Source organism: Oncorhynchus masou, chromosome 32, assembly GCF_036934945.1.
Source record: "Oncorhynchus masou masou isolate Uvic2021 chromosome 32, UVic_Omas_1.1, whole genome shotgun sequence".
Taxonomy (NCBI): domain Eukaryota; kingdom Metazoa; phylum Chordata; class Actinopteri; order Salmoniformes; family Salmonidae; genus Oncorhynchus; species Oncorhynchus masou.
Window position 1 is genome coordinate 69,218,009 of NC_088243.1, and position 27,425 is coordinate 69,245,433.

The following is a 27,425-nucleotide window of genomic DNA, read 5'->3' on the forward strand; positions in this document are numbered from 1 at the left end:
ACAACACATCCGCCAAGCTCATCCTCAACACGATGGCCACTCAGGGGTGCGTGGTCAGTCCCCTCCTGTACTTCCTGTTCACTCATGACCGCATGGCCAGGCACGACTTCAACACCATCATTAAGTTTGCAGATGACACAACAAGTGATATTAGCATATGAAGATACCATGGGATGAATATCGCTCATTTGTCGTTGTTTCTTGCTGGAAGCCTACTCATGAATGGTATCCCGAACTTACAGAGTGAATCTAAGAGTGAATAGTGCCTAAACACAATGCAACAAGTTCACTGCTAAAGGAGAAATTAAGATGAGCAACATTTTTGAACATGCAGCATTGCTAACCTGGTTTGACTTTTGCCTAATCACAGTCATCCTTCACATTTCAGCAGTTTAAACCAATCCAGACAAGATATGACTGATCTCATGGAATCCAAATTCTCATTAGATTCAACTGCTGTAGCCTTAAGATTCAGTTAATGATGATGAAAAAGAGAGACACAGCATTGACAAACACATCATATTACACACCAAATTAATAAAACAATATTGCTTAGGCTAGTCAATGTATTTTATACTCAATAGTTTGTCAATAGAAGGACTTCAAATGGCATAATGGCAAAAAACAGCATGTTTTCTTGTCCTCTACTGGCATCTTCAGGAACATTGCTGAAATGAGGATACTTGAAAAGTCACTTCCCACTTTCTCTCTGTCATGTCTCAAATCCTGGTGCACCTTTTAAATCGAACAGTTTGAACTGCATTTTGAGGCCTGTATTGTGTCACCTCCAACTGGTATATCTTCCATATGAGGGGTCATAGCTCAATGGAGGATCATTTGATTGCAGATCAAGAGGTCCCAGATTCAAATCCTGGTGCCCCCTTAAAATCAAGTTGTTTAAACTTGTATATGCATTTTGATGCCTATGTTGTCAACATGAGGGGGTTTAGCTCAACGGTAGAGCATTAATCTGATATCAATCTTCAATAAGCCTATTCAATATACAGGTTACCTTAATGTTTTGTAATGCCTCAAACATATTTAAATTGACTTGTTTTTAAACAAATGAAACTGAGCAGCTGGCGGGTGTTGGGAACTGGATTGATCTCTGACCTATTTCCTGTGAGATAATGACAACAATGATCATCAATTAGCTGGAAGAGCAGTGAATTTGAACAATGCTTAGCATGAGAAAATGAAAATGCAAGAAGATACAAGTCCACTCCACTCTTCAGTCAACTCTTTAGACAGCAGAAGTTCTGCTCAGTGGAGCCGTTGTTTGAGGCAGATATGATACCTGCAGTGAAATGTTAGCATATTGATTGAAAACAAAAATACCTTATTTACATAAGTATTCAGACCCTTTGCTATGAGACTCCACATTTAGCTCGGGTGCATCCTGTTTCCATTGATCATCCTTGAGATGTTTCTACAACTTGATTGGAGTCCACCTGTGGTAAATTCAATTGATTGGATATGATTTGGGAAGGCACACACTTGTCTATATAAGGTCCCAGAGTTGACAGTGCATGTCAGAGCAAAAACCAAATGATGAGGCCGAAGGAATTCTCCATAGAGCTCAGAGACAGGATAGTGTCGAGGCACAGATCTGGGGAATGGTACCAAAACATGTGTGCAGCATTGAATGTCCCCAAGAACACATTGGCCTCCATCATTCTTAAATGGAAGAGGTTTGGAACCACCAAGACTCTTCCTAGATCTGGCCACCTGGCCAAATTGAGAAATTGTGGTAGATGGGCCTTGGTCAGGGAGGTGACCAAGAACCCGATGGTCACTCTGACAGAGCTCTAGAGTTCCTCTGTGGAGATGGGAAAGCTTTCCAGGACAACCATCTCTTCAGCACTCCACCAATCAGGCTTTTATGTTAGAGTGGCCAGACGGAAGCCACTCCTCAGTAAAAGGCACGACAACCCACTTGAAGTTTGCCAAAAGGCACCTAAAGAATCTCAGACCATGAAAAAACAAGATTCTACGGTTTGATGAAAGCAAGATTGAATTATTTGGCCTAAATGCCAAGCGTCACATCTGGAAGAAACCTGGAACCATCCCTACAGTGAAGCATGGTGGTGGCAGCATCATGCTGTGGGCATGTTTTTCAGCGGCAGGGGCTGGGAGACTAATCAGGATCAAGGCAAAGATGAACGGAGCAAAGTAAAGAGAGATCCTTGATGAGAATATGGTCCAGAGCACTCAGGACCTCAGACTGGGGCGAAAGTTCATCTTCCAACAAGACAAAGACCCTAAGCACACAGCTAAGACAACGCATGAGAAGCTTTGGGACAAGTCTCTGAATGTCCTTGAGTGGCCCAGCCAGAGCCAGGACTTGAATCTGATCAAACATCTCTGGAGAGACCTGAAAATAGCTTTGCAGCGACGCTCCCCATCCAACCTGACAGAGCTTGAGAGGATCTGCAGAGAAGAATGGGAGAAACTCCCCAAATAGAGGTGTGCCAAGCTTGTAGCGTCATACCCAAGAAGACTTGAGACTGTAATCGCTGCCAAAGGTGCTTCAACAAAACACTGAGTAAAGGATCTGAAGACGTATGTAAATGTGATACTTCAGTTTAGATTGGTGAGGAGAAAAAAACAACAGTCAATTTTAGAACAAAATGTGGAAAAAAGTAAAGGGGTCTGAATAATTTTCAAAGGCACTGTATACACACCTCTGTTAGTGCAGGTAGGACTGATATACACCTAAGCGCAGGTAGGACTGTTATACTGATAAACTCTTGTGTTAGTGCATGTAGGACTACAGCTGCATCCTCCATGTCTCCATGACTGATATACACCTTAGTGCAGGTAGGACTGTTATACACTTGTGTTAGTGCAGGTAGGACTACAGCTGCGTCCTCCATGTCCCGTATCCTTCCTTGTACATCTCCAGTGTACCTGCACAGCGACTGCCTCCTCTCACCAGTCTCACATCATCAGGCTGTGAGCTGGTCAGACCAACAGCATTGTCAGGTAAACAGGTGTGTTCTCCTCTGGCTGAAGTGCTACAGAGCAGGAGAAGAGACTCATTACCTTTACACTGGAACTCTGTAGTCCAGGTTGGACCCACACCTTCACCATAGAGCCCCCCCCCCTCCCCCAGCAGATCTGAAGGAGCCCCACAGCCAATCTCCCAACAGACTACCTCTGCATCCTGTGAGTTAAAGTCAGCTTCATACACTGAAGCCCACTGAGATCCAGACTGATTGGACCTCCACTCTCCCAGAGCATAGACCAGCTCCATTCACAAGCCTCACAAACTTCGAACAGACCACATTGACACTGCTCTCATCCCAAATACTCTATGTCACTGTGCATTTGACACTGCCCAAGAGTAGACTCAATGCCAAGAAAAACAACTGACCTTACTTTGCACCCTTTTCCAAATTAAGGACCTTTAGGTGCATCAACAGGATGCCCACAGCCCAGATGTCCACACATCAACTTGGCATTTGTCATGCCCCAACCTTGTCTACATACGCCCGTCCATTCTCCTTGGTCAAAGACCTCCACTGTCCCAATGCAGGATCTGGTCTCATTCACCAGTCTGACTGAACCAAAGGCTGGGGACACAAACACACAGGTCATAATCAGTAAATAGACAACTGGGCGGTGGCTCCACTGTTTCAAACGTAGCACCCTCCACCTTTGTAATCAAGCAGGGAGACTAATTTATCTGCACTGACTCTGAGCCTGCACTCTGGGAGGGTAAAGCCTATTTTTCTGGAAATTCTACCCCATCAGCTGAGATAGTCCTGTTGCAGCCTGATGTATCTGTACTTCAACACCACCAGGAGGCAGAAGAGAGAAGAAGGGGAGAGTGTAGAGATGGTGTCCCTGCAGGGGAGACCTGAGGTTGGGCCAACAGAAGAAAGGAGAGGAGAGGAGAAGGGAGTAGACGAGAGTAGGCGATGAGATAGTAGGAGAAAGTGGAGGAGAGTAGGGGATTGAAGGAGAGGAGAGGAGTACTTCCTAGAATGCTTTGAGATTATTCTCATTGTCAAATAGTTTAAACCTAAGGTTAGTTAAAACCTGTGTTGTCCTTAGTTGAAGATTGAGTGTTTGTCGACTTTCTAAGTTCTATCTATTTGTTTTTCGTTTAAATTGTTGTATAGTTAGGACACATGTATACATTAGTTTTTGTTCTGATGATGAAATGGAAGCTTTGAGTTCAATCCAAATGTAAAAGGACAGAGTTTTCATCAGCGTTTCTATGGTGTGTCCACTTTTTATATGTTGTTTTTAATTTGACGTGTGGTTACTTGGAAACTTATTGTGAAGAGACTTTTCATCATAAGAAATGTTTATCATTGTTTTAAATTGTTTACATGGAGTTCTGCATTTCATTTTCACATATTAATAAACTTAGCTAATAATATCGATCTCTACAGTTGAAGAAGCATCTAGTCTCTTTTACTACTTTTATAATCTGCCTGTTTTTAAAATGCTTTATCTATTATAATAAAAAAAATATTTTACTTGAGGAATGCTCCTGTCTTTTCAAGAGAAGTGTGGAGAGTGTGGTGAGATAAGGATACTCAACTCGATGAGCATCATTTGAGTATGGCAGGATACGGCAGTCGTCATATCCTAGCTCAACACGACAATTTAAAATATGCTACTAAAATCATACGGGAACCCCACCCCCCCCCCTCAAATCTAGATGAACAGTGTTTGCCTGCTTTGAGCTTGCAACAACACTCAAATAAAAATAATCTGAACGTTTGCTGGCCCTGAAAATCACTTTTAAAAAGGCATATTTAGCTTGGTGGTATAGCTAACTACTAGAACATTTGACAGCAGATTAAGAGGTCCCAGGTTAAAATCCTGGTGCCCAGTGGAATAGCGCAGTTTCGCGGGGCTCCCTGGCTAGGTCTGAGCAAGGGCACCAACCCCTGGACATGTTAAACAGCAACCACTAACATTGAGTGGCTGCTGCCAACACACTGACTCAACTCCAGCCACTTTAATAATGGGAATTGATGGGAAATGATGCAAAATATATCACTAGCCACTTTAAACAATGCTACCTAATATAATGTTTACATACCCTACACTATTCATCTCATATGTATACGTATATACTGTACTCTATATCATCTACTGCATCCTTATGTAATACAAGTATCACTAGCCACTTTAACTATGCCACTTTGTTTACATACTCATCTCATATGTATATACTGTACTCGATACCATCTACTGTATCATGCCTATGCTGCTCTGTACCATCACTCATTCATATATCTTTATGTACATATTCTTTATCCCCTTACACTGTGTATAAGACAGTAGTTTTGGAATTGTTAGTTAGATTACTTGTTGGTTATTACTGCATTGAACTAGAAGCACAAGCATTTCGCTACACTCGCATTAACATCTGCTAACCATGTGTATGTGACAAATAACATTTGATTTGATTTGCTTTGATTTGATTTGCTTTATTTATTCTGCCATGGGGCAGAGAGAAAAATGTGCAGTTCTATAGCTAATCTCATTATATTTGACAGATTTTGCCGCCATGAGGCTGAGAGAAAATGTTGCTGTTTTAGAGCTCAGGGGGATTTGAAAGACGGGACAATATATATTTTCAGAATATTCACCCCAAAAAAATCTTAAGGTTGTTAGCCATCAGTGAAGGTACTCAGATACTCAAAACATCAGCCATCGCCAGCATTGTGGGAGACTTTATAGTTAACCAATCATTGGGGTGTTTTTTGTTTGACCCACGCAAACGTCAGAGACATCATGCCCATAGGGGGCAAATGCCCTTAATAATAAAATAATAAAAAACATTTTTTTCTCTTTTTGTAAAATTTCGAGATATTTATTTTATTATTTTATGAAGTTAGCTTTAGCTAGCCCTACCAATAAGCCATTTCAGGCTATTAATCAAGTTAAAGTAGTTAGCTTGTCTAACTATTTATCTTCGCTGGTATGCCTGCTGGCAACGTTGAAAAGCAAGCAACAACTAAATGTACTGAATAAGACTCACATTCCTGTCTATCTTTTACCCAGATTTTAGCAGGGATGCAAATAAGCATATTTAGTTTATTTTTTTTAAAGAACCACCAGTCACAAGGATACAGACAGCTCAAGAGTCATGCTTCGATATTTTTAGTACTACAACTAGGCCTTCTAAACTGTTCAGTAACATGTTGATTATTTGTGTATTTTCAGTAATGTTCAGTAACATGATTATTATATATATCATTAGGCTGTATGTATTTCTATAGGCCTATTGTAAATGAGTATTATTGTAGCATCACCATCTTAATTGCAAATATAAATACAAATACAAACATAATGTTAGACTTTATATTCATTTCAGAGGTAATGAACTGTCCATTGATCAGCACAGCAATTGATAAAACAGGTCCATGTTTGCAAAACAAGTGGTCCTGAGCTTAATTCAATATTACACGTAAGCTAACAGTTACAGCAATCAGGAATGCAGACAGGCTCTATCTATCTGAGATACTGTGATCCCACACACCACCACCTATTGTTATGTTGGGCACCTACTGACCCCAAACACATTATGGTGGGGTTTTTTTCTCTCAAAATGTTAAGGAAATACATGCAGGTACCGATTGCTACAGTACAAACAGCTCACTCAATAAAGCCTGATGGTATGTACAAAAGCAAAGCTAGCTTTCATTTAAGAAAAAAAGCTTGAAAAGGGTAGTGGATATGGGATAATGTCTTAATGTGGTGTAAAGAATGCAATACTTTACCTCGTATGCGGTACAAATCACAAGCAGGAATTGGGCTGCATTGAGTACAGTTACATGTACACAATAAAGTGATTATTGTGGATAATCAGATTAATATAATAGTTGGATTAAAATGTTTACATGCTTTCCCTAATAAACGATTTCCCTAATAATCCTGTTTACATGGACACATCTGAAATAGAGCTGCCTGATGGCAGTCAGATAAAGTTATACCACAGTGACCATGTTGTTTTTGGTAAGCATATTTGATTCTGAGTTCGGACATACAAAGTTTGTGTGTGAAAACTACTTATAAGACTCATACATTCAGTTGTTCCCGAACTCACTTCACCGGTGCTAAAGATGGAGGCTCGCTCGGCTGGCGCTAGCACATGTGCAAATCAAATACACTGCTGGAATGCCGATGAAGGTGTTACATGTCCTAATAAATCAAACAATTGTGATTAGGGTTATGGTTCTAGATTACAGGAAAAATCTGTTTTAGGTCCTTGAAAAATGCAATGAGAGTGCATGATACCCGTGGTGAACGTGACCATAGACATGACTGAAACAGGAACCAATTTTAAGTAGGCTATACAGTGGATAGGCTATATACAAATTAATGTGACATTTGGAGCTCTCTCTCAGTAATTGATTGTGAACACACATATGATCTCAGTTTGTGAATGTGTGATATGAAGGTTAGAGCCATGTTTATTTCGACATTATAAAGAAAAACTTTGATGAACAATGGTAACACTGCCATGTGGATCTGAGCCTTGTCTTTGAAACACCACATTAGTGTCCAACTTTCAGCTGTTGCAGATGCACCTCTCCTGACTTCATTCTTTGACTTTCATCTACAGTCGGTTGCTTTGGCTTACCACGCAAACATGCCCAAAGTTTCTGCAGAGGCAGCACATTGGCTATGACCCAGTGCAGCAAAGCATCATGGGTCATTAGACATAAATGAAAGGCCCAATGCAGTCAAAAACGTGATTTACCTGTGTTTTATATATCTTTCCACACTGAGTATTCAGTGAAATTGTGAAAATAATGATAATGCCATTTTAGTGTAAGAGCTGTTTGAAAAGACCGCCTGAAATTTCAGCCTGTTTTGGTGGGATGGAGTTTGTCCTACCATGGTGACATCACCATGTGGTAAATTAGTTAACAGACCAATAAGAAAGCGATTTCCCAACCTCTACCAGGGATTGGAACTGATTCAGGAAACACAACAGGAAACCAGAAAATAACGAAATATTCAGAATCAGAACCGGGAACGAAAGGGATCTATTCTGTTCTGGAACAGAATCGTATTTTAAAAGCCTGGGAAGTGGCTAATAATAACACGCTTTTACTTCCCGGGCCTTTTCTCTGTCACTCAGAAACATATTCCAGCGTCTTCCTGGCAGTGTGTGCACATGTAGGCTACCTGCACCACCACCCCATCCTCCGAAGCGTAGGCTACTGTAGCCTCTCAACTTTACAAGCAAGATTCAGAAATGTTTAATTAGAGAGTAATACATAAACTTTTTCAATGCTAGTTAAGGATACAATATTCATCACATTTCACATTGGATTTATTAACTACAAAACGGTAAGACATGTTTTTAATTCTGATGGTGCTCTGCACACACAAGTGTGTTAGCTAGCTAGCTCTAGTACGCTCCATAGCAAGCTGCTCTATCCACACTGTTTGGTGAAGTAATTAAATGTAGAGTTAAATAAATAAATAAATATGATTTCAGAAGTTTAACAAGGAAGAGAAATTAACAATATAAACTAATATTTTTGATTCAAAGCATTAAGATCTTTCTTTTGCAGGTCAGAACAATGGAACGGAACCCCAAAAATAATGGTTCTGTTCAGAACTAAACAAAAGGAAAATTATTTTGGTTCCAACCACTGCTCTCTACCAATAACAGCAAATGTTTTGTTTTCCCTTCCCCAAACAAACCACTACCAGCAGTCCAAGCTAAATTATTGTTTGAGAAATTGCTCTTTGTTAAGAAGCTAATTTGGTTTCTTTTTGACCATTTTAATTGAAAACAATTACAGTAAAGTACTTAATTGTTACCCAGAAATTATTAAATATTGAGATGCATTGGACCTTCTCCAGTGGTAAGCACATTCAAGGATGCTCTACGTCCAAGTAGATTGGGGAACGTTTACTAATCGCATGCGGATATTGAAAAGGTTTAATAACCTTGGAAGCTCATTCAATCAAGAGGCCTGTGGAGATTGGAAAGACAAGGTGTTTGCTGTTAGTTGTCGGCTGTTCCCAGTGGGGAAGTACCTTTGAGACAAGAGGCTGCTGGTAGCCTGACGTTGATTAATGGCGTAGCCTTGTAACGTGTCATTGTTCTCAATGACCTGTCAGCATCTGTGCAGAACCGTGGTATTTATTTTGCTTCAGGGATGTCAGATAGAATGATATAGTCAGAAAAGTTTTGGGAGTATGTTTGATTGAGCTTGTTAGTTGGATCAGTAAATGCTTGGGGGACGATTGGATTATCTTTGAATAGACATGTACATCAATACACAAATATCTTCACAGAGCTACAGGATTTTTGTTGTTGTGATTTGTGTGTTTATATATTCCTACACCACCATTTATTTTGGGTGTGTGTCTGCCGGGGTGTATTCATTACTTCATTACACTGATTATTTTGCAAAACATAATGAATACGAACCACTATTGTCTACTGTTCATATTCAGATATTCCTCAACAATATCAATGATGATGATTTTGTTAAACATTTCTACATTTAAAAATATTCAAAACAAGACCTCATAATCATGTTTGTAGTAATTAGATATAGAACATTTTAGATCATGGGTTTCTGTTAAATGTTTTGCAGCATTCCAACAGATGGCGCTGTTGAAATGTGGAAATGTTTGTTGGATATTTGCCATTATCACAGTATTGGTGCATTTCCAATCAAACAAAAATACATATTGTGTAGGAGATAGGGTTGTTTAATACATTGGCACCATTGTTAAAAAAAACACTTTCAATTAAGTGAAATATGTAAACATATGTCAATTTGTCATTAACACTATTCTGGAATCAACATTCTAAAATGCTGGGATTCATTAATGTATGAATGTTTGTATCTGTATATAAAAATTTTTTTATATACTTTTTGTTTCCAGATCATCTTCAGACTTTAAGACTAGATGAAGTTAGGTAATATTGTATTGTATAAATATTTATAATACTGCCCCTTTAAAAGGCTGGAACTGCAGCACCTCCCCTTTCACACAGAGGATTATGTCATCATGGTTTCCCCCAGACTCTGGGAGTCGCTCAGAGGAATTTTTTTCTCCTCTATCGCTCTCTCCTGGCATTTGCTCTCTCCATTAGTGAGGTGACAGTGGCTGGGGGAACGGATGCACTGTCTCCATCTTTTCTCTCTTTCTCTCTCTCTCTCTCTCTCTCTCTCTCTCTCCACAGCTAATTCTAACAGCAGGGATGTAGTCCTCTGTCTCTTTCAAACTTCAGCACCGGCTATGCTGTGAACTCCTTGGTGACCGCTGTTGATTCTATTGGGACCTTTTTCGTCTCTTGCTCTTCACTGAGCTTGTTTGAGAGGATCTATACCTTAATGAGTTTGGAAGGGGAGGTGTTTGATTTCGCTCTATAACCTGGTGGAACTACGGGACCATGGCCATGAAGGAAACCATTCTGCCCATCAGCGAGGTGTCCGCCCCGGCCCCGCCCCCGACCCCAGAGGTGGTGGAGCTAAATGTGGGTGGCCAGGTGTACGTCACCAAGCGCTCTACCCTGGTCAGTGTGCCTGACACCACCCTGCACGCCATGTTCGCCCGGTGCCCACCGCGGGAGCTGCCGAGGGACAGCCGAGGTCGATTCTTCATCGACCGCGATGGCTTCCTGTTCCGCTACGTGCTGGACTTCCTGCGAGACCGCCAGCTGGTGCTGCCCGACCACTTTCCCGAGCGCGAGCGTCTGCAGCGGGAGGCTGAGCACTTCCAGCTGGGCGAGCTGCTGCGCCTCCTGGGGCCCCGCGTAGGTTCCAAGCAGGGCTCCATGAACGATGAGGGCTGCCACAGCGACATCGAGGAGAGCTCGCAAAGCAGCGAGTACCCCACAGGTCGAACCTCGACTTCCTCAGACAAGAGGTCAGGGTTCATCACCATCGGCTACAGGGGCTCCTACACTACAGTGCGAGACAACCAAGCCGACGCCAAGTTCCGACGCGTGGCACGGATCATGGTGTGCGGACGCATCGCCCTGGCCAAAGAGGTGTTTGGGGAAACACTGAACGAGAGCCGGGACCCCGACAGGCCGCCGGAGAAGTACACTTCACGGTTTTACCTCAAGTTCACCTACCTGGAGCAGGCATTTGACCGGCTTTCTGAGGTGGGCTTTACAATGGTGGCGTGTAACTCTACGGGAACAGCCGCTTTTGTCAACCAGTACAGGGACGACAAAATCTGGAGCAGCTACACGGAGTACATCTTCTTCAGTAAGTGACTTCTCACGCATTCATTAACATACATATTGGATAGGTGGGTCCAACATGTTTTCTCAGGTTTTAGAAGTATTGTGTAACATTTTTCTTTACATTTGGAAAGATTGAACGAATTGCCTACTTTTTCTGACTTGGATTGTACATGCTATTGAAGGTAAATAATAGCCTTCTCGCTCTGTGGTTCAAAGTAATCCCATTACCAGCTTCTGCACTTTCCTTGAGAATACCCTTCCTGTGTGGTCCAGCAATGACGGCCCCTGACCCCGGCAAACATGGATGTCAGCATGGGTTTGAATACGGGCCCACTGCCCTTTGACTCACCCTTCCCCGTCTTTCAAACACTGTTCTATCTCTTCAATAAAGCTCATAAATTACTTAAAGAATGTGGGACTGCCCCACCCTCCCTGGTTCTCTCATCAGTTGGAAATGTTTTCCAAATCACAGCAGGTAGGTAAAAGAGAAAATAGATTAAAGGGAAAGGTGTGTGAGAGTAACATACAGTTTCATTGTAAGAAGAATGATTGAAGGACCAAAAACTTCTTGAGGGCTGTAGATACAGTGCATTTGGAAACTATTCAGACCCCTTGACTTTTTCCACATTTTGGTACGTTACAACCTTATTCTGAAATGGATTAAATGGTTATTTTTTTTCTCCTCATCAATCTATACACAATAACCCATGACAAGCTAAAAAAGGTTTTTAGAAATTTCTATAAATCTATTAAACATTTTAAACTAAAATATCATGTTTACATAAGTATTCAGACCCTATAATCAGTACTTTTTTGATATGCCTTTGGCAGCAATTTGACAGCCTCGAGTTTTCTTGGGTATGATGTTACAAGCTTTGCACACCTGTATTTGGGGAGCTTATCCCATTCTTCTCTGCAGATCCCCTCAAGCTATGTCAGGTTGGATGGGGAGCGTTGCTGCATAGCTACTTTCAGGTATCTCCAGGAATGTTCGATCGGGTTCAAGTCCGGGTTCTGGCTGGGCCACTCAATGACATTCAGAGACTTGTCCCGAAGCCACTCCTGCGCTGTCTTGGCTGTGCGCTTAGGGTCATTGTCCTGTTGGAAAGTGAATCTTCGCTCCAGTCTGAGGTCCTGAGAGCTCTGGAGGAGGTTTTCATCAAGGATCTCTTTGCACTTTGCTCTGTTCATCTTTCCCTTGATCCTGACTATTTTATCACTCCCCGCCACTGAAAAACATCCCCACAGTATGATGCTGCCACCACCACCATGCTTCACTGTAGGGATGGTGCCTGGTTTCCTCCAGGCATGACGCTTGGCATTCAGGCCAAAGAGTTCAATCTTGGTTTCATTAGACCAGGGAATCTTGTTTCTCATGATCTGAGAGTCCTTTAGGTGCCTTTTGGCAAACTTCAAGCAGGCTGTCATGTGCCTTTTACTGAGGAGTTGCTTCCATCTGGCCAGTCAACCATAAAGGCCTGATTGGTGTAGTGCTGCAGAGATGGTTGTCCTGCTGGAAGGTTCATGGTCAGAGGAACTCTGGAGCTCTGTCAGAGTGACCATCGGGTTCATGGTCACCTCCCTGACTGCGGTCATCTCTTGGAAGAGTCTTGGTGGTTCCAAACTTTTCCATTTAAGAATTACGGAGGTCAATGTGTTCTTGGGGACCTTCAATGCTGCAGAAATGTTTTGGTCCCTGTCCCAAGATCTGTGCCTCGACACAATCCTGTCTCAGAGCTCTACGGACAATTCCTTCAACCTCATGGCTTGTTTTTTTTTAGTCTGACATGCACTGTCAACCATGGGACCTTATATAGACAGGTGTGTGCCTTTCCAAATCATGTCCAATCAATTGAATTTACCACAGTTGGACTCCAATCAAGTCGTAGAAACATCTCAAGAATGATCAATGGAAACAGGATGCACCTGAGCTCAATTTTGAATCTCATAGGAAAGGGTCTGAATAGTTACAGGGACTTGCAAAAGTATTCATCCCCCTTGGAACTTTTCCTATTTTTTGCATTACAACATGTAATTTAAATGGATTTTTATTTGGATTTCATGTAATGAACATTAAAAAAAATGTCCAAGTTGGTGAAGTGGAATGACAAAAAGTACTTGATAAAAAAAACAACGGAAAAGTGGTGTGTGTATATGTATTCACCCCCTTTGCTATGAAGCCCCTAAATAAGATCTGGTGCAACTAATTACCTTCAGAAGTCACATAATTAGTTAGATTGCACACAGGTGGGCTTTAATTAAGTGTCACATGATCTGTCACATGATCTCAGTATATATACACCTGGTCTGAAAGGTCCCAGAGTCTGCAACACCACTAAGCAAGAGGAACCACCAAGCAAGTGACACCATGAAGCTCTCCAAATAGGTCAGGGACAAAGTTGTCCCCACAGTGAAGCATGGTGGTGGCATCATCATGCTGTGGGGATGTGTTTCATCGGCAAGGACTGGGAAACTGGTCTAAATACAGGGAAATTCTTGAGGGAAACCTGTTACAGTCTTCCAGAGATTTGAGACTGGGACAGAGGTTCACCTACCAGCAGGACAATGACTTTAAGCATACTCCTAAAGCAACACTCGAGCAGTTTAATGGAAAACATTTAAATGTCTTGGAATGGCCTAGTCAAAGCCCATACCTCAATCCAATTGAGAATCTGTGGAATGACTTAAAGATTGCTGTACACCAGCAGAAACCATCCAACTTGAAGGAGCTGGAGCAGTTTTGCCTTGAAGAACGGGCAAAAATCCCAGTGGCTAGATGTGCCAAGCTTATAGAGACATACCCCAAGAGATTTGTAGCTGTAATTGCTTTAATTGTACTTTTTTTGTCTTATTTCTGGTTTGTTTCACAATATAAAATATTTTGCATCTTCAAAGTGGTAGCCATGTTGTGTAAATAAAATTATATAAACCCCCCAAAAATCTATTTTAATTCCAGGTTCTAAGGCAACAAAATAGGAAAAATGTCAATGGGGTGAATACTTTATGCAAATAAGGTATTTTTGTTTTCTAATTTGTAAAACATTTGCAAACATGTATAAAAAACATTTTTTGCTTTGTCATTATGGGGTATTGTGTGTAGATTGATGAAGGGGGAAAAACAATTTAATACATTTTAGAATAAGATTAACTTAACAAAATGTGGAAAAGTCAACATTTTGGTATAGTGTGTCATGGGGTGAGGTGTGAGATGTGTCTGGGGAATAGGGAATGAAATGGGGGGGAAACAACCAAGGAAGTGCGTAAGGTCAGGCAAATCTAAACAGATTGGAACAGTCTAATCAATACAAATAAATCATGACAAATAGGGGTGTGTGTGTGTCTTTGAGTCTGCATGTGTGTTTCTATGCCTGCACAGGTGTTAATGAAGACAAAATGGCCAGTCTATATATTGACCGTATACAGTTCCAGACATTTTGCTCCCTGACTTGTCACCCTTTTTCACTCTCCCGTTCACATGTCCCTGCTGGTAACGAAGAATTTGGTCCCTTTGGACGTGAAGGCTTTGACAGGAGAGGGGGAGGCTTGATTTTGTCTGTTCATTCTAAGACGTGATGAAGAAGCACAGAATATATTTCAGTTTTGTTAATACACCACCAAGATATTATTTTGTTTCCTTTTTAAGCAATGGAGTCAGTACAAGATCAATGACATCTACAACACAATACACAGTTAGATTTTTTTATGGAGTAAAATTCTTGAAATAGACCAATGGGGAATGAGTCCAAACCGTTGCTAACATTCAATAAAAAAGATAGTTTGTGAAAAGTAGCTCTATCATGCCAAGATATGGCAGAGGGGGCTCAGAGGCATCGTCTAAAAGTCTTCCATGGGAGGTGTTTTATTTTGAAGGAAGCACAGATGCCAACATAACACATATAGAGTATGCGAGAACACTCCATTGGTGGGGAGCGACATATCTGACATATCAATGCATCTTACCCCACTCCCTGTGAAGGCACATGGTACTGTTTAACACTTTTGAAAGTGCTAGAGGGTGTGAATATGCATGGGGGTAATGGATGGGGTGACGAAGCAAAAGTGCATTCGAGGAATTCGAGGTCAACGGTAGCCACTGACAAATGCCTGTCTGGCTCAGAGGTTGAGGAGGCTGTTTCGATTGGGTTATTTTCATCTAAACTTTTCCTCCTCTCCATGGACGTGTTGGCAGTGTTGTACACACTTCTCACTTCTCTCCGCTGAAGGTGATCCGCCTGTGTGATCCTGCTTGGGTCTTGCATAATTCATTAGCTTCTCTGTAACATGGCATTGTATTGATATTTATGAGGGATCAAGCTTTTATTCCTGTGCGATGTTGGAACATCACTGCCATAACGAGCAGATGTCCCCCCTGTTGAATACAGTATAAGCATTGAGCTGCTATTATGCTTAAAGATCGGCTAACTCCTCAACATGTGTGTTAATTGCATTCTGTTGTTGTTCTAAAGATCATTTGATACACTTTTCACGACAAGAAAATGCTGGATAAGCCTATAGGTACCATAGTGGCATGTTACAGAATATTAAATTACAACAATAACATAATAAAAATGAATTATTTATATTATATTTATATTATATTATATTAAACATTGTTTGTTTGCACATTATGAATATACTGTATTCATGCTTCAAATGTATTCTATACTACAATATCCAATTCAACACAGATATACAGTACATTCAGAAAGTATTCAGACCCCTTGACTTTTTCAAAATTTTCTTACGTTGCAGCCTTATTCTAAAATTTAAAAAACTGAGATATCTAATTTACATCCTGTTTGCATCCTATTTGCATCCTGTTTCCATTGATCATCCTTGAGATGTTTCGATAACTTGATTGGAGTCCACCTTTAGTAAATTCAAATGATTGGACATGATTTGGAAAGGCACACACCTCCAACAGTTGACAGTGCAGTGACAGTGGCCTCTATCATTCTTAAATGGAAGAAGTTTGGAACCACAAAGACTCTTCCTAAAGCTGGCCGCCCGGCCAAACTGAGCAATCGGGGGAGAAGGGCCTTGATCAGGGAAGTGACCAAGAACCTGATGGTCACTCTGACAGAGCTCTAGAGTTTCTCTGTGGCAGTGGGAGAACCTTCCAGCAGGACAACCATCTCTGCATCACTCCACCAAACAGGCCTTTATGGTAGTGGCCAGATGGAAGCCACTCCTCAGTAAAAGGCATATGACAGACCATGACAGCCTACTTGAAGTTTGCCAAAAGGCACATTAACCCTTGTGTAGTCTTAACATTCTGTATACTCCCCTTGTCTTAAGGGTAAAAAAGGATCAGCCTGCAGAAAGTAGTTTTGAATGCAGTTTATTGAAGGGAAACAATAAGTCTTGAACATTTTTGGCAACATAGTGAAATATTCCTATAAACTGTACAATGAGGAATTCTACTACAAAATACTAGTCTTCTTCCATTTTTGAACCATTGGCCCCACCCACAAGGTGTGGGCGAATGGGAAAAACTCCCCAAAAGAGAAGAATGGGAAAAAAACCCCAAATACAGGTGTGCCAAGCTTGTAGCATTATACCCAAGAAGACTTGAGGCTGTAAACGCTGGCAAAGTTTCTTCAACAAAGTACTCAGCAAAGGGTCTGAATACATTGCCAACATTTATAAAAAACTGTTTTTAAGTCATCATTATGGGGTTTGTGTAGAATTATGAGATTGAATAAACAATTTAATCCATTTTAGAATAAGGCTGTAACATAAGAAAATGTGGAAAAGGTCAAGGAGTCTGAATACTTTCCTAATGCACTGTATTAGCTCCAAACTTGCTCTGTATAGATCATTTATGGAAAAGGTGGTGATTGGTCCATTTCCAGCTTGACATTTAATGGCAAGAAAAGTCTAAAAAGACAAGAGAGACAATATTGTCTCAGATACAGTATATACTGACCATACAAAACATTAAGAACACCTTCCTAATATTGAGTTGCACCCCCTTTTGCCACCAGAACAGCCTCAATTCATTGGGGCAATGACTCTACAAGGTGTTGAAAGCATCCCATAGGGATGCTGGCCCATTTTCACTCCAATGTTTCCACAGTTGTGTCAAGTTGGCTGAATGTCCTTTGGGTGGTGGACCACTCATGATACACACTGGAAATTGTTGAGTGTGAAAAACCCAGCAGCATTGCAGTTCTTGACACAAACCAGTGTGCTGTTCACCTACCACCATACCCTGTTAAATGGCATTTAAATATTTTGTCTTGCCCATTCACCCTTTGAATGGCACACACACCCCATGTCTCAATTGTCTCAAGGCTTAAAAATCCTCCTTTAACCTGTCTCCTCCCCTTCATCTACTCTGATTGGAGTGGATTTAACAAGTGACATCAATAAGGGATCATAGCTTTCACTTGGTCAGTCTATGTGGAAAGAGCAGGTCTTCTTCATGTTTTGTAACCTAAACGTAAAATTAAAATTAAAGGAAGCATTGACCATGATGTCGAACAGCTCCATTTAACCATGTTAATGAGATACTGCGAGATTCTGGCAACCTAGCCTCTAGCTTACCCCACCGTACCTGTAGACGTCCATTCGCTAACACTAGTCAGCATTGCCTTGTGTAACTACCTCTACCTTCCTTCGTACTGCACCCAGAGACATACAAATAGTATCCAAGAGTTCATCTGAGTCTAGGTAAGTAGAAAAGCTTAATTGCCAGAATATCGCAGTATCGCTTTAAAAGCTTTACATTTTCCAAACCATTAAGTTTAGCATTTACCAGACTTGAAAGCATTCAATGAGAAAGCTTTTTCCAACACTGAAACATCCATCCCAACTCAGGCATTATAGACCTGTAACCTTTATTCCTAAACCAGACTGCAACACCTTACTATTCCATTTACCATACCCTTTACCATGCCCCTTACCATGACTCTTACCATGTCCATTTCCATGCACCTTACCAGGCATTAAATACATTATACATGCTGTTATGGTTTAGCAATTTCACAATTTGTTTCTCAGACCAAAAATATTGATTGCCAATGTCTCTGGTCTGAAGAAGGTCAATACACAGAAACGTTGGCAATAAACTAGAATACGTATGTGAAATTGTGCAATATTTTGTTTTCTTTTGAATCATGTTCCATGCTCCAGCATAATGCAAACTTATTCTTGATAAAACGCATAGGCTTTTCAAGAGCTTGGTTCTATAAGGTTCTATCTGCATTTTTGTCAACATTTAGTAACTGACATAGCCTCGTTCTGTTCTATGTTCTCTACCTATATAGTACTCTAAATACCCCAATTGATGTTATTAAGGTCAAAAGAATAATAGATAAAAATAGCTGACACTATTCAAACCAATGAGGGTTTGGAATTTTAAAGACAATTATCTTAGGATCCTCTTTTTGCAGACATAAACTTTTAGTCTAGCTCCCCTTTATTTGGTTGTAGATTTTACTCATACACTAGCTGCTATCTCATAGAGACCTTGCACGTACGAACACACACACACACACACACACACACACACACACACACACACACACACACACACACACACACACACACACACACACACACACACACACACACACACACACACACACACACACACACACACACACACACGCACACACACTTTTACTCAACAAATCAATATGTTCAATTACTTCTAAGGAGGGAAACATCTTTGCCAGGGACATACAGGGAGTGAAAACCCCTTGTCGGTCCCTTCCACAGCCCATTATCTACAGCCCTACATATACTGCACACTGCGGACAGTTCTCAAATCTGTTCTCAAATATGTACTGCACATTAGGCCTATGTTCTTCAGCTATATTAATGTCCTACATTTTATCATTGATATGTCTTCAACACATTTCTTTTCAATGCAGTTTGGGTGGTTAGAGTTCTTGTTTGATTCATAGTCCTGAAGAGTCTGCTAGCAAAGTTCCAACAAGAAGAAAATTCCCTCACATCAGAGATGTCAGTTAAAGGAGGAATGACGCACCAGATGTTTTCAGACCTTAAACATTTTGAGATAAGCCCACGTTCCAGGCCATGTGTTGTGTTGATTCAGCTATATGCTCAATCCCTAAATCAATGGAAAAGATGAGCACCACATATCTCCAGATTTTATTTGGTGCAAAGCTGCATCTACACTATTGATGGCATGGGACCTGGGTTCATCATGATGGCATGGGACCTGGGTTCATCATGATGGCGTGGGACCTGGGTTCATCATGATGACGTGGTATGTGGGTTCGTCATGATGACGTGGGACGTGGGTTCATTACGATGGCATGGGACCTGGGTTCATCATGATGGCGTGGGACATGGGTTCATCATGATGGCATGGGACCTGGGTTCATCATGATGGCGTGGGACATGGGTTCATCATGATGGCGTGGGACATGGGTTCATCATGATGGCGTGGGATATGGGTTCATCATGATGGCATGGGACCTGGGTTCCTCATGATGGCGTGGGACGTGGGTTCCTCATGATAACGTGGGTTCATCATGATGGCATGGGACCTGGGTTCATCATGATGGCATGGGACATGGGTTCATCATGATGGCGTGGGACGTGGGTTCCTCATGATAACGTGGGTTCCTCATGATGGCATGGGACCTGGGTTCATCATGATGGCGTGGGACATGGGTTCATCATGATGGCATGGGACCTGGGTTCATCATGATGGCGTGGGACGTGGGTTCCTCATGATAACGTGGGTTCATCATGATGGCATGGGACCTGGGTTCATCATGATGGCATGGGACCTGGGTTCATCATGATGGCGTGGGACATGGGTTCATCATGATAGTGTGGGACCTGGGTTCATCACGATGGCATGGGACCTGGGTTCATCATGATGGCGTGGGACATGGGTTCATCATGATGGCGTGGGACATGGGTTCATCATGATGGCATGGGACCTGGGTTCATCATGATGGTGTGGGACCTGGGTTCATCATGATGGCGTGGGACATGGGTTCATCATGATGGTGTGGGACATGGGTTCATCACGATGGCATGGGACCTGGGTTCATCATGATAACGTGGGTTCATCATGATGGCATGGGACCTGGGTTCATCATGATGGCATGGGACCTGGGTTCATCATGATGGCATGGGACCTGGGTTCATCATGATGGCGTGGGACATGGGTTCATCATGATAGTGTGGGACATGGGTTCATCATGATGGCATGGGACCTGGGTTTATCATGATGGAGTGGGATGTGGGTTCCTCATGATAACGTGGGTTCATCATGATGGCATGGGACCTGGGTTCATCATGATGGCATGGGACCTGGGTTCATTATGATGGTGTGGGACCTGGGTTCATCATGATGGCGTGGGACATGGGTTCATCATGATGGTGTTGGACATGGTTTCATCACGATGGCATGGGACCTGGGTTCATCATGATAACGTGGGACATGGTTTCATCATGATGGCATGGGACCTGGGTTCATCACGATAACGTGGGACATGGTTTCATCACAATGGCATGGGACCTGGGTTCATCATGATGGCGTGGGACATGGTTTCATCACGATGGCATGGGACCTGGGTTCATCATGATGGCGTGGGATGTGGGTTCATCATGATGGCATGGGACATGGGTTCATCATGATGGCGTGGGACGTGGGTTCATCATGATGGCGTGGGACGTGGGTTCATCATGATGGCGTGGGACGTGGGTTCATCATGATGGCGTGGGACTTGGGTTCATCATGATGGCGTGGGACGTGGGTTCATCATGATGGCGTGGGACATGGTTTCATCACGATGGTATGGGACCTGGGTTCATCATGATGGCGTGGGACGTGGGTTCATCATGATGGCGTGGGACGTGGGTTCATCATGATGGCGTGGGACATGGGTTCATCATGATGGCGTGGGACGTGGGTTCATCATGATGGAGTGGGATGTGGGTTCATCATGATGGCGTGGGACGTGGGTTCATCATGATGGCGTGGGACATGGGTTCATCATGATGGCGTGGGACGTGGGTTCATCATGATGGCGTGGGACGTGGGTTCATCATGATGGCGTGGGACGTGGGTTCATCATGATGGCGTGGGACGTGGGTTCATCATGATGGCGTGGGACTTGGGTTCATCATGATGGCGTGGGACGTGGGTTCATCATGATGGCGTGGGACGTGGGTTCATCATGATGGCGTGGGACATGGTTTCATCACGATGGTATGGGACCTGGGTTCATCATGACAGCAGACTACTTTTGGGGTCTAAAAGCATCTTACAAACTGTGATTTTGGACTGTTATGTCGATTTAAGACAAACGGAAAACCAAAATGTTAATCTATTGCCTTATGGTCTGAGTTTTGCAGAGTGCATCCTAGAACTGTCGTGACACAGTATGATTTGCATGCAGATTTTATTTTGATACTCATTTTTTTCTGCCATGCCAAGCAAAACGCCAACAAACACCGACCTAGAGGCATGACAGAGAAGGTTGTTTTATGCAGTGACATTCTTCAACATAACCGTTATTGATTGAGAGGGTAATCGTTTAAATGTCATAGATGCAACCCTGGGACAATGACAAATGTGGTGGGACTCCCGGCACGACTAGCCAAATGATGGATTTCGTCTGAGGTCAGGTGACAGGCGGGCAGGCCACCGGGTGGGAAGTTGGCTTTCTCTTCCGTTCGCTCACTCCTTAAACTTCACACCATTTCCCCCGCTCATCAACATTGCGAAGTGAATGATGCATTCTCCCAAGCGTTGAATGAGATTATATGGCCGTCTTCTGTAGATAACAAACCTACAGGGTTTTTCCTGCTTTGTGTGGCAATGCGTTTTCTCAACTAAATAAGGCTTGCAATCCCTTTCATTAATTTAGATAAGCATTCAGGGTAGGCTCTGAGACAGGTAGTTGATTCTCCATGCAAAACAAATAATCCCAATTCCCAACAGCTCATTTGATTAGCTATTGTTGTCCTTGTTGGAATTGTCCTTGAAAGAGAGAAGGAGAACAATAGGATCGTTTATACCATGGAATTTAGAGAGAGAACAACAGGAGAGTTCTCAGCTGCATACCAAAACAAGTGTCAGAGCTGCCATTTTGCTGAACAACGAAATACCAAATTCTAATTTTAAGCGCTGGAGATTTTTATCAAGCAAATGCCAGTCGACTACGATGGTCTTTATCCGCCTAAGTCTCATTAATTAGGCAGAAAGCTGTCCGATAACACGCCTGAAAGATAATGACAGTGGCGGGAGCCACTTTGCCTGTCGTTTAAGTCCAGATAGACACCAGGAATTTAAGTAGTCATGACCAAGTAGTAGAGTCATTGTGGACTCTACCGGACCATGAAAATGGACACAGATGGGGATGTTCCATGTGCAAGATTAGGAGAGGGAAGCATGAGTGAACACAATATGTTTACACCATTTCCATGTGCATTATTTCTAGGACATTGTTTTTCCCCCAGAGAGAATACTAGCTTGTGAGGCCATCTGCTCCCCCAGACTTCCACTACAACACAGGTTGTGAGCCTATGCGTGAACACATTAGTGCTTAGTGCTTTCATTGGAATTGGATGTTTACTAGCAGGATTTGAACTTGTTTCGATAGCCATTGCTACTACAGAATACATGTGCACATTGATTTACAGATTACAGGCGGCTTTAGTCTTTAATCTGTGTAAAATAAATGTTGGACCATAGTACTTAAAAAGTTAACTGCCACCTACCTGTCTGGAAACACCTTGCTGAGAATGTACTGCAAGTGAAATTCAAATTCTGAAATTGGAGGATAAAACCATCCTCCTCTTCCTCAATACACCAGTCTTCACTGACAGACATGTATTCAACATAATGTCTATCGTGCTGAAGTACAGAAACAACCTGTATGCTGTGCCCTAAGGCTTGGCCATGCTCCTGCAATGTCTCTGTTTAGGCTAAAGCCATTTCCCCATGGCCATCACCTCTACAGAATCTTCATCCGTTTTTTTATTCCATACACTTCCTTTCTTTCCCCAACTCACCCGCTGAGAGATAGGAAGACCTGCATTTCAATTATAGATTGGTATCACACTCAACTCCTTCTTTTGTCAAATCCCTTTTCGCTTGACAAAGGCCAAAACCTGCTCCATTTTTTCAGTCTCTTGATGAGGCCTCTGCTTTCCCTTTTAATACATTGCCTCTATTCAATGAATTAGTCAGGTGGACTGAACATTCTGACCGTCTTTAAAATCATTATATCTCTATATTTGTGTTCTTTATTCCTGCTATAGAAGTCTGTTATCTACAAATTTTTCATGTCATATCTCTTTATTTCAACCATTACGCAAATATAATTACTGTGATATATTATCCACAATATTTCTTTCAAAACATTCACTTCATCCCAAATGTCAAACGCAATGTTTTTATTTATTTTAACACATATTTTACCCTAAGTTGACTGAGAACCCATTCTCATTTACAGCAATGACCTAGGGAATAGTTACAGGGGAGAAGAGGGGAGATGAAAAAGCTAATTGGAAGCTGGGGATGATTAGGTGGCCATGATGGTATGTGGGTATTAGCCAGTGGTTGACGCTCCTACTCTTACGATAAGTGCCATGGGCTCTTTAGTGACCAAAGAGAGTCAGGACGCTCCTTTAACTTCCCATCTGAAAGACAACACCCTACACAGGGCAATGTCCCCAATCACTGCCCTGGGACATTGTGATCTTTTTTTTACCTGAGGAAAGAGTGCCTCCTACTGGCCCTCCAACACTAGTTCCAGCAGCATCCAGGGACCGACCAGGATCGAACCCTGCTTACCTTCAGAGTCAAGCCAGCAGTAGGCTGCAGGGGTGTCTGCTGCTGGCCAGTGTCAAATAAGGAATTGCATTCAAATGATGTGCTTTTCCTTTTTCACTTCACTATTTGCTTGAGATATTATTATTGTTTATTTTTGACATCTCTCAGGATGGCCAACTGTTGTTCTGAAAGCATTCAGCTAAGCTTTCCTACCGTCTTATTAAGATTCACCACTGGCTTTTCAACATAATTGCACCTTTCATTCTTAGCGCACATCTTAGCGCACAAGTACTGTTATTTGCCTCCATTTCTTAGCTGTGCACTCAATGAAGCGTTATCGGGAGCACTTATATAATGATTTGTTCAACACTTGATTAGATAATAGATGTCTTGCTTAGCCGTTGGTGTGCTTTCTCGCATATCTCACTTGTCACCGGGGCTATTTTTGGATGCCGGTGTCCATTTGTAGAAGCTGGTCTGAAAGGTTTTTAAAGTGTCAAGTGCTTCTTAACCAAGGAATCATGCTGTCATTATATGCAAATCAAGTATTATATGCATTATATTCAAATCAAGAATGACATTTTAAAGTGGAAATTACAAACTTTAGAAGACTTTTTAAACCTAGAATATACTACAAGTTTGCATTTCCCGCTGTGCAGTAAAATTCGCAGTAACAAAAGGGATCAAATTAAGATCGTACATCTGTACTATGAATCACTGACTTGTATTATTGTACTTATGTGATTATCAAACCTTCCACCAACCTTTTATCTACCTTTGGCCCATAATTAGCTGAGTCAGTTGTCACACCCTGACCATAGTTTGCTTTGTATGTTTCTATGTTTTGGTTGGTCAGGGTGTGATCTGATTGGGCATTCTATGTTGGATGTCTTGTTTGTCTATTTCTATGTCTGGCCTGATATGGTTCTCAATCAGAGGCAGTCAATCAGAGGCACTCAATCAGTGTTAGTCATTGTCTCTGATTGGGAACCATATTTAGGTAGCCTGGGTTTCACTGGGTGATTGTTCCTGTCTCTGTGTTTTCACCAGATAGGACTGTTTAGGTTTTCACACATTTATTGTTTTGTTAGTTATTTCATGTCTAGTTCCTTAATTGAAGAACTTGAATAACCACCACACTGCATTTTGGTCCGCTTCTCCTTCACCAGAGGAAAACCCTTACATCAGTGCTGTTCCTCAAAGTTACAAAACAAATTGGCCTTCCTTTTTCTTTTTTAGGTCTTTTACATTCTCAATGTCCCAGTGTCATCAGAGAAGGGCGGTGTCATCAGTTGTCCTATTTCAATACTGACTGATACCCACCTGGTTAGCCTGTCCCCACTGTCCCCAGGGCTCAATGATTATTGTGCAGCCCTGACAAAGACTGTCCCAGAGAATCGATCTGAAACACGAAGACTCAGCAGGGAGTTATATGGGAGAGCTATAGGAAACAAGACTGGGAGGGTTGAGATTGGTCTCAGTTCAATAGTAGATCAGTATGTCCTTGGATGTGAATCTCGGACACTTTGATTTAGGTGTGGTTTTGTACGTATTGCTGTAACACTGTTCTGATTGACATGACAGCTGTCCTTTCCTATTAAGATAACCCTATGTCCTAAAGCACAAGACTAAATAAACAGTTGAAGATTTGTTTTCATTGGTTGTGGTAGTGTTATTAGGTTTTACTATGTGTTATGCAAGCTTTACCAAGGTGTTGTATTACCTTATTGGCAGTGTTAGGAAAGCCATATGCAAACATATCAAGTGTTACAGAAGTAGCTAAAATGTGTCAGTTGGCCCAAAATATTATTCTTATGGCTGAGTTTTATCAAACCTGCTATAGAAATATCTATGCATATTTGATTATATGCACTATATTTTATTTTACACTTCAGTCATTTAGCAGATGCTCTTATCCAGAGGTGCATTCAACTACAGTCGCCAGTAGGTAAAACAATCATTTAATAAAAACTTTAATCAAAATAGCTGCTATCCAATAACCCTACTGCCTATGCACATACTACTCTTATTCAGAAAACTGGAACATCTACCGTAGAGTGGTCTAGTTGCTATTAATTACAGTACCACAAACCATTCTGCATTTTTATTTGAGTTATATGAAGGTATGTTAACACTCTATGTTCCTGATGTAATACTGTAATGTGGTTTTGATTGAACAGCATCCCTAAGCCTTATCGAGATAGACTACCATCTGCTTCAGAGAGTGTGCCAAGATCCTTCAAGAACCATCCCACACAAAAGCCCATTGATGACTGCTTGGCTGTACAGTAATAGAGGCTTTCTCTTAGTGAGGTAGTAAACCTTGATTTCTCTATTCACCTGAACTCCACTTGTCCCTATTGAAAAGCGAGGACGGCACATTTTCTGAAGGGATAGTTTTGTCTGTCACCCGAATGGCTTCCTATTCCCTACATAGTGGACTACTTTTGACAGGGGCCCTATGGGCTACACATAGGGCATAGGGTGCCATTTCTGACAAAGCCTTTGTCGAACAAGATGGAAGAGGTGAAGAAGAACTCAAAGGGAGGGCCTTACTCCTCTTATGACATGCTATTCGTCTAATGGAGTTGCATTTTCTCCTCTGATGTACTGGCTCTCTAACTCTACTGGACACTCTATTAGCTTGACTTTAGTTGTCTAAGCATTGAGAGTAAGTTAATTATGCTCTATTTTCAAATCAGATGGGAGACAGTGGGACAGAACATTCTCTGCTTTTTTAAAGGCCAAGGGAACGTTCTACATCGACTGACCCTCTCTGCAGTCTATTGTATTCTTTTCCCGTTGGTACCAGTGAGAGCAGAGAAAGACGGTAAAACCAAATCTGGCAACGATTCGATTCAATTTAAAAATTGCTGAGAGAGAGAGAGAGAGAGAGATTGACCATGTGCCATAGGCTATAGTTGATCAGATGCGTTTGTAGGATTTCCACATATGGGCAGGGTTGGATAGGTTACTTTATAAACGTAATTCGTTACAGTTACCTGTCCAAAATTGTAATTGGTAACGTAACTTTTGGATTACCCAAACTCAGTAACGTATTCTGATTACATTCCGTTACTTTTAGATTACAACCACAATCTGTAAGGCGCAAAAAGCGAAATGAAAGATCAGCAGTGTGATTCACATTAATGCATTATGTAGATATCAATAATAAGTGATATCCCTGTCACCGTAGACTAAACCACTGCTGTCATCCTTACCTCTAAGTGTTTATTCAAGTTGGATAATATTTGGATGCCGACAACACTCGCACCATTGGAAGACATAGCTTGAACTGTAGCCTACAAAAACCTATACCTGCTCTTGTCCTGTGATCCATCAAACACATTTGGTGTGTCATCATAGTGGCCCCTGACTTGTGGTCAGACTCGCTCAGGTGGAACAAACTTAAACTTGCGCCTTTTTTGAATGCTGATTTGAATGTCATTGAGA

The 27,425-nt window shown here is 41.8% G+C and overlaps 1 protein-coding gene across 1 annotated transcript in view; it reads left to right on the top strand.

The window, feature by feature from the left end:
- The first annotated feature begins 10,105 nt into the window (after window positions 1–10,105).
- LOC135527087 (BTB/POZ domain-containing protein KCTD8-like) overlaps window positions 10,106–27,425 on the top strand; it is a 29,661-nt gene continuing 12,341 nt past the window's right edge. The window contains exon 1 of the mRNA XM_064955737.1: window positions 10,106–11,222. Within this exon, the coding sequence (XP_064811809.1) occupies window positions 10,400–11,222 (823 nt within the window). The 5' untranslated portion in view covers window positions 10,106–10,399. The remainder of the gene's footprint in view (window positions 11,223–27,425) is intronic.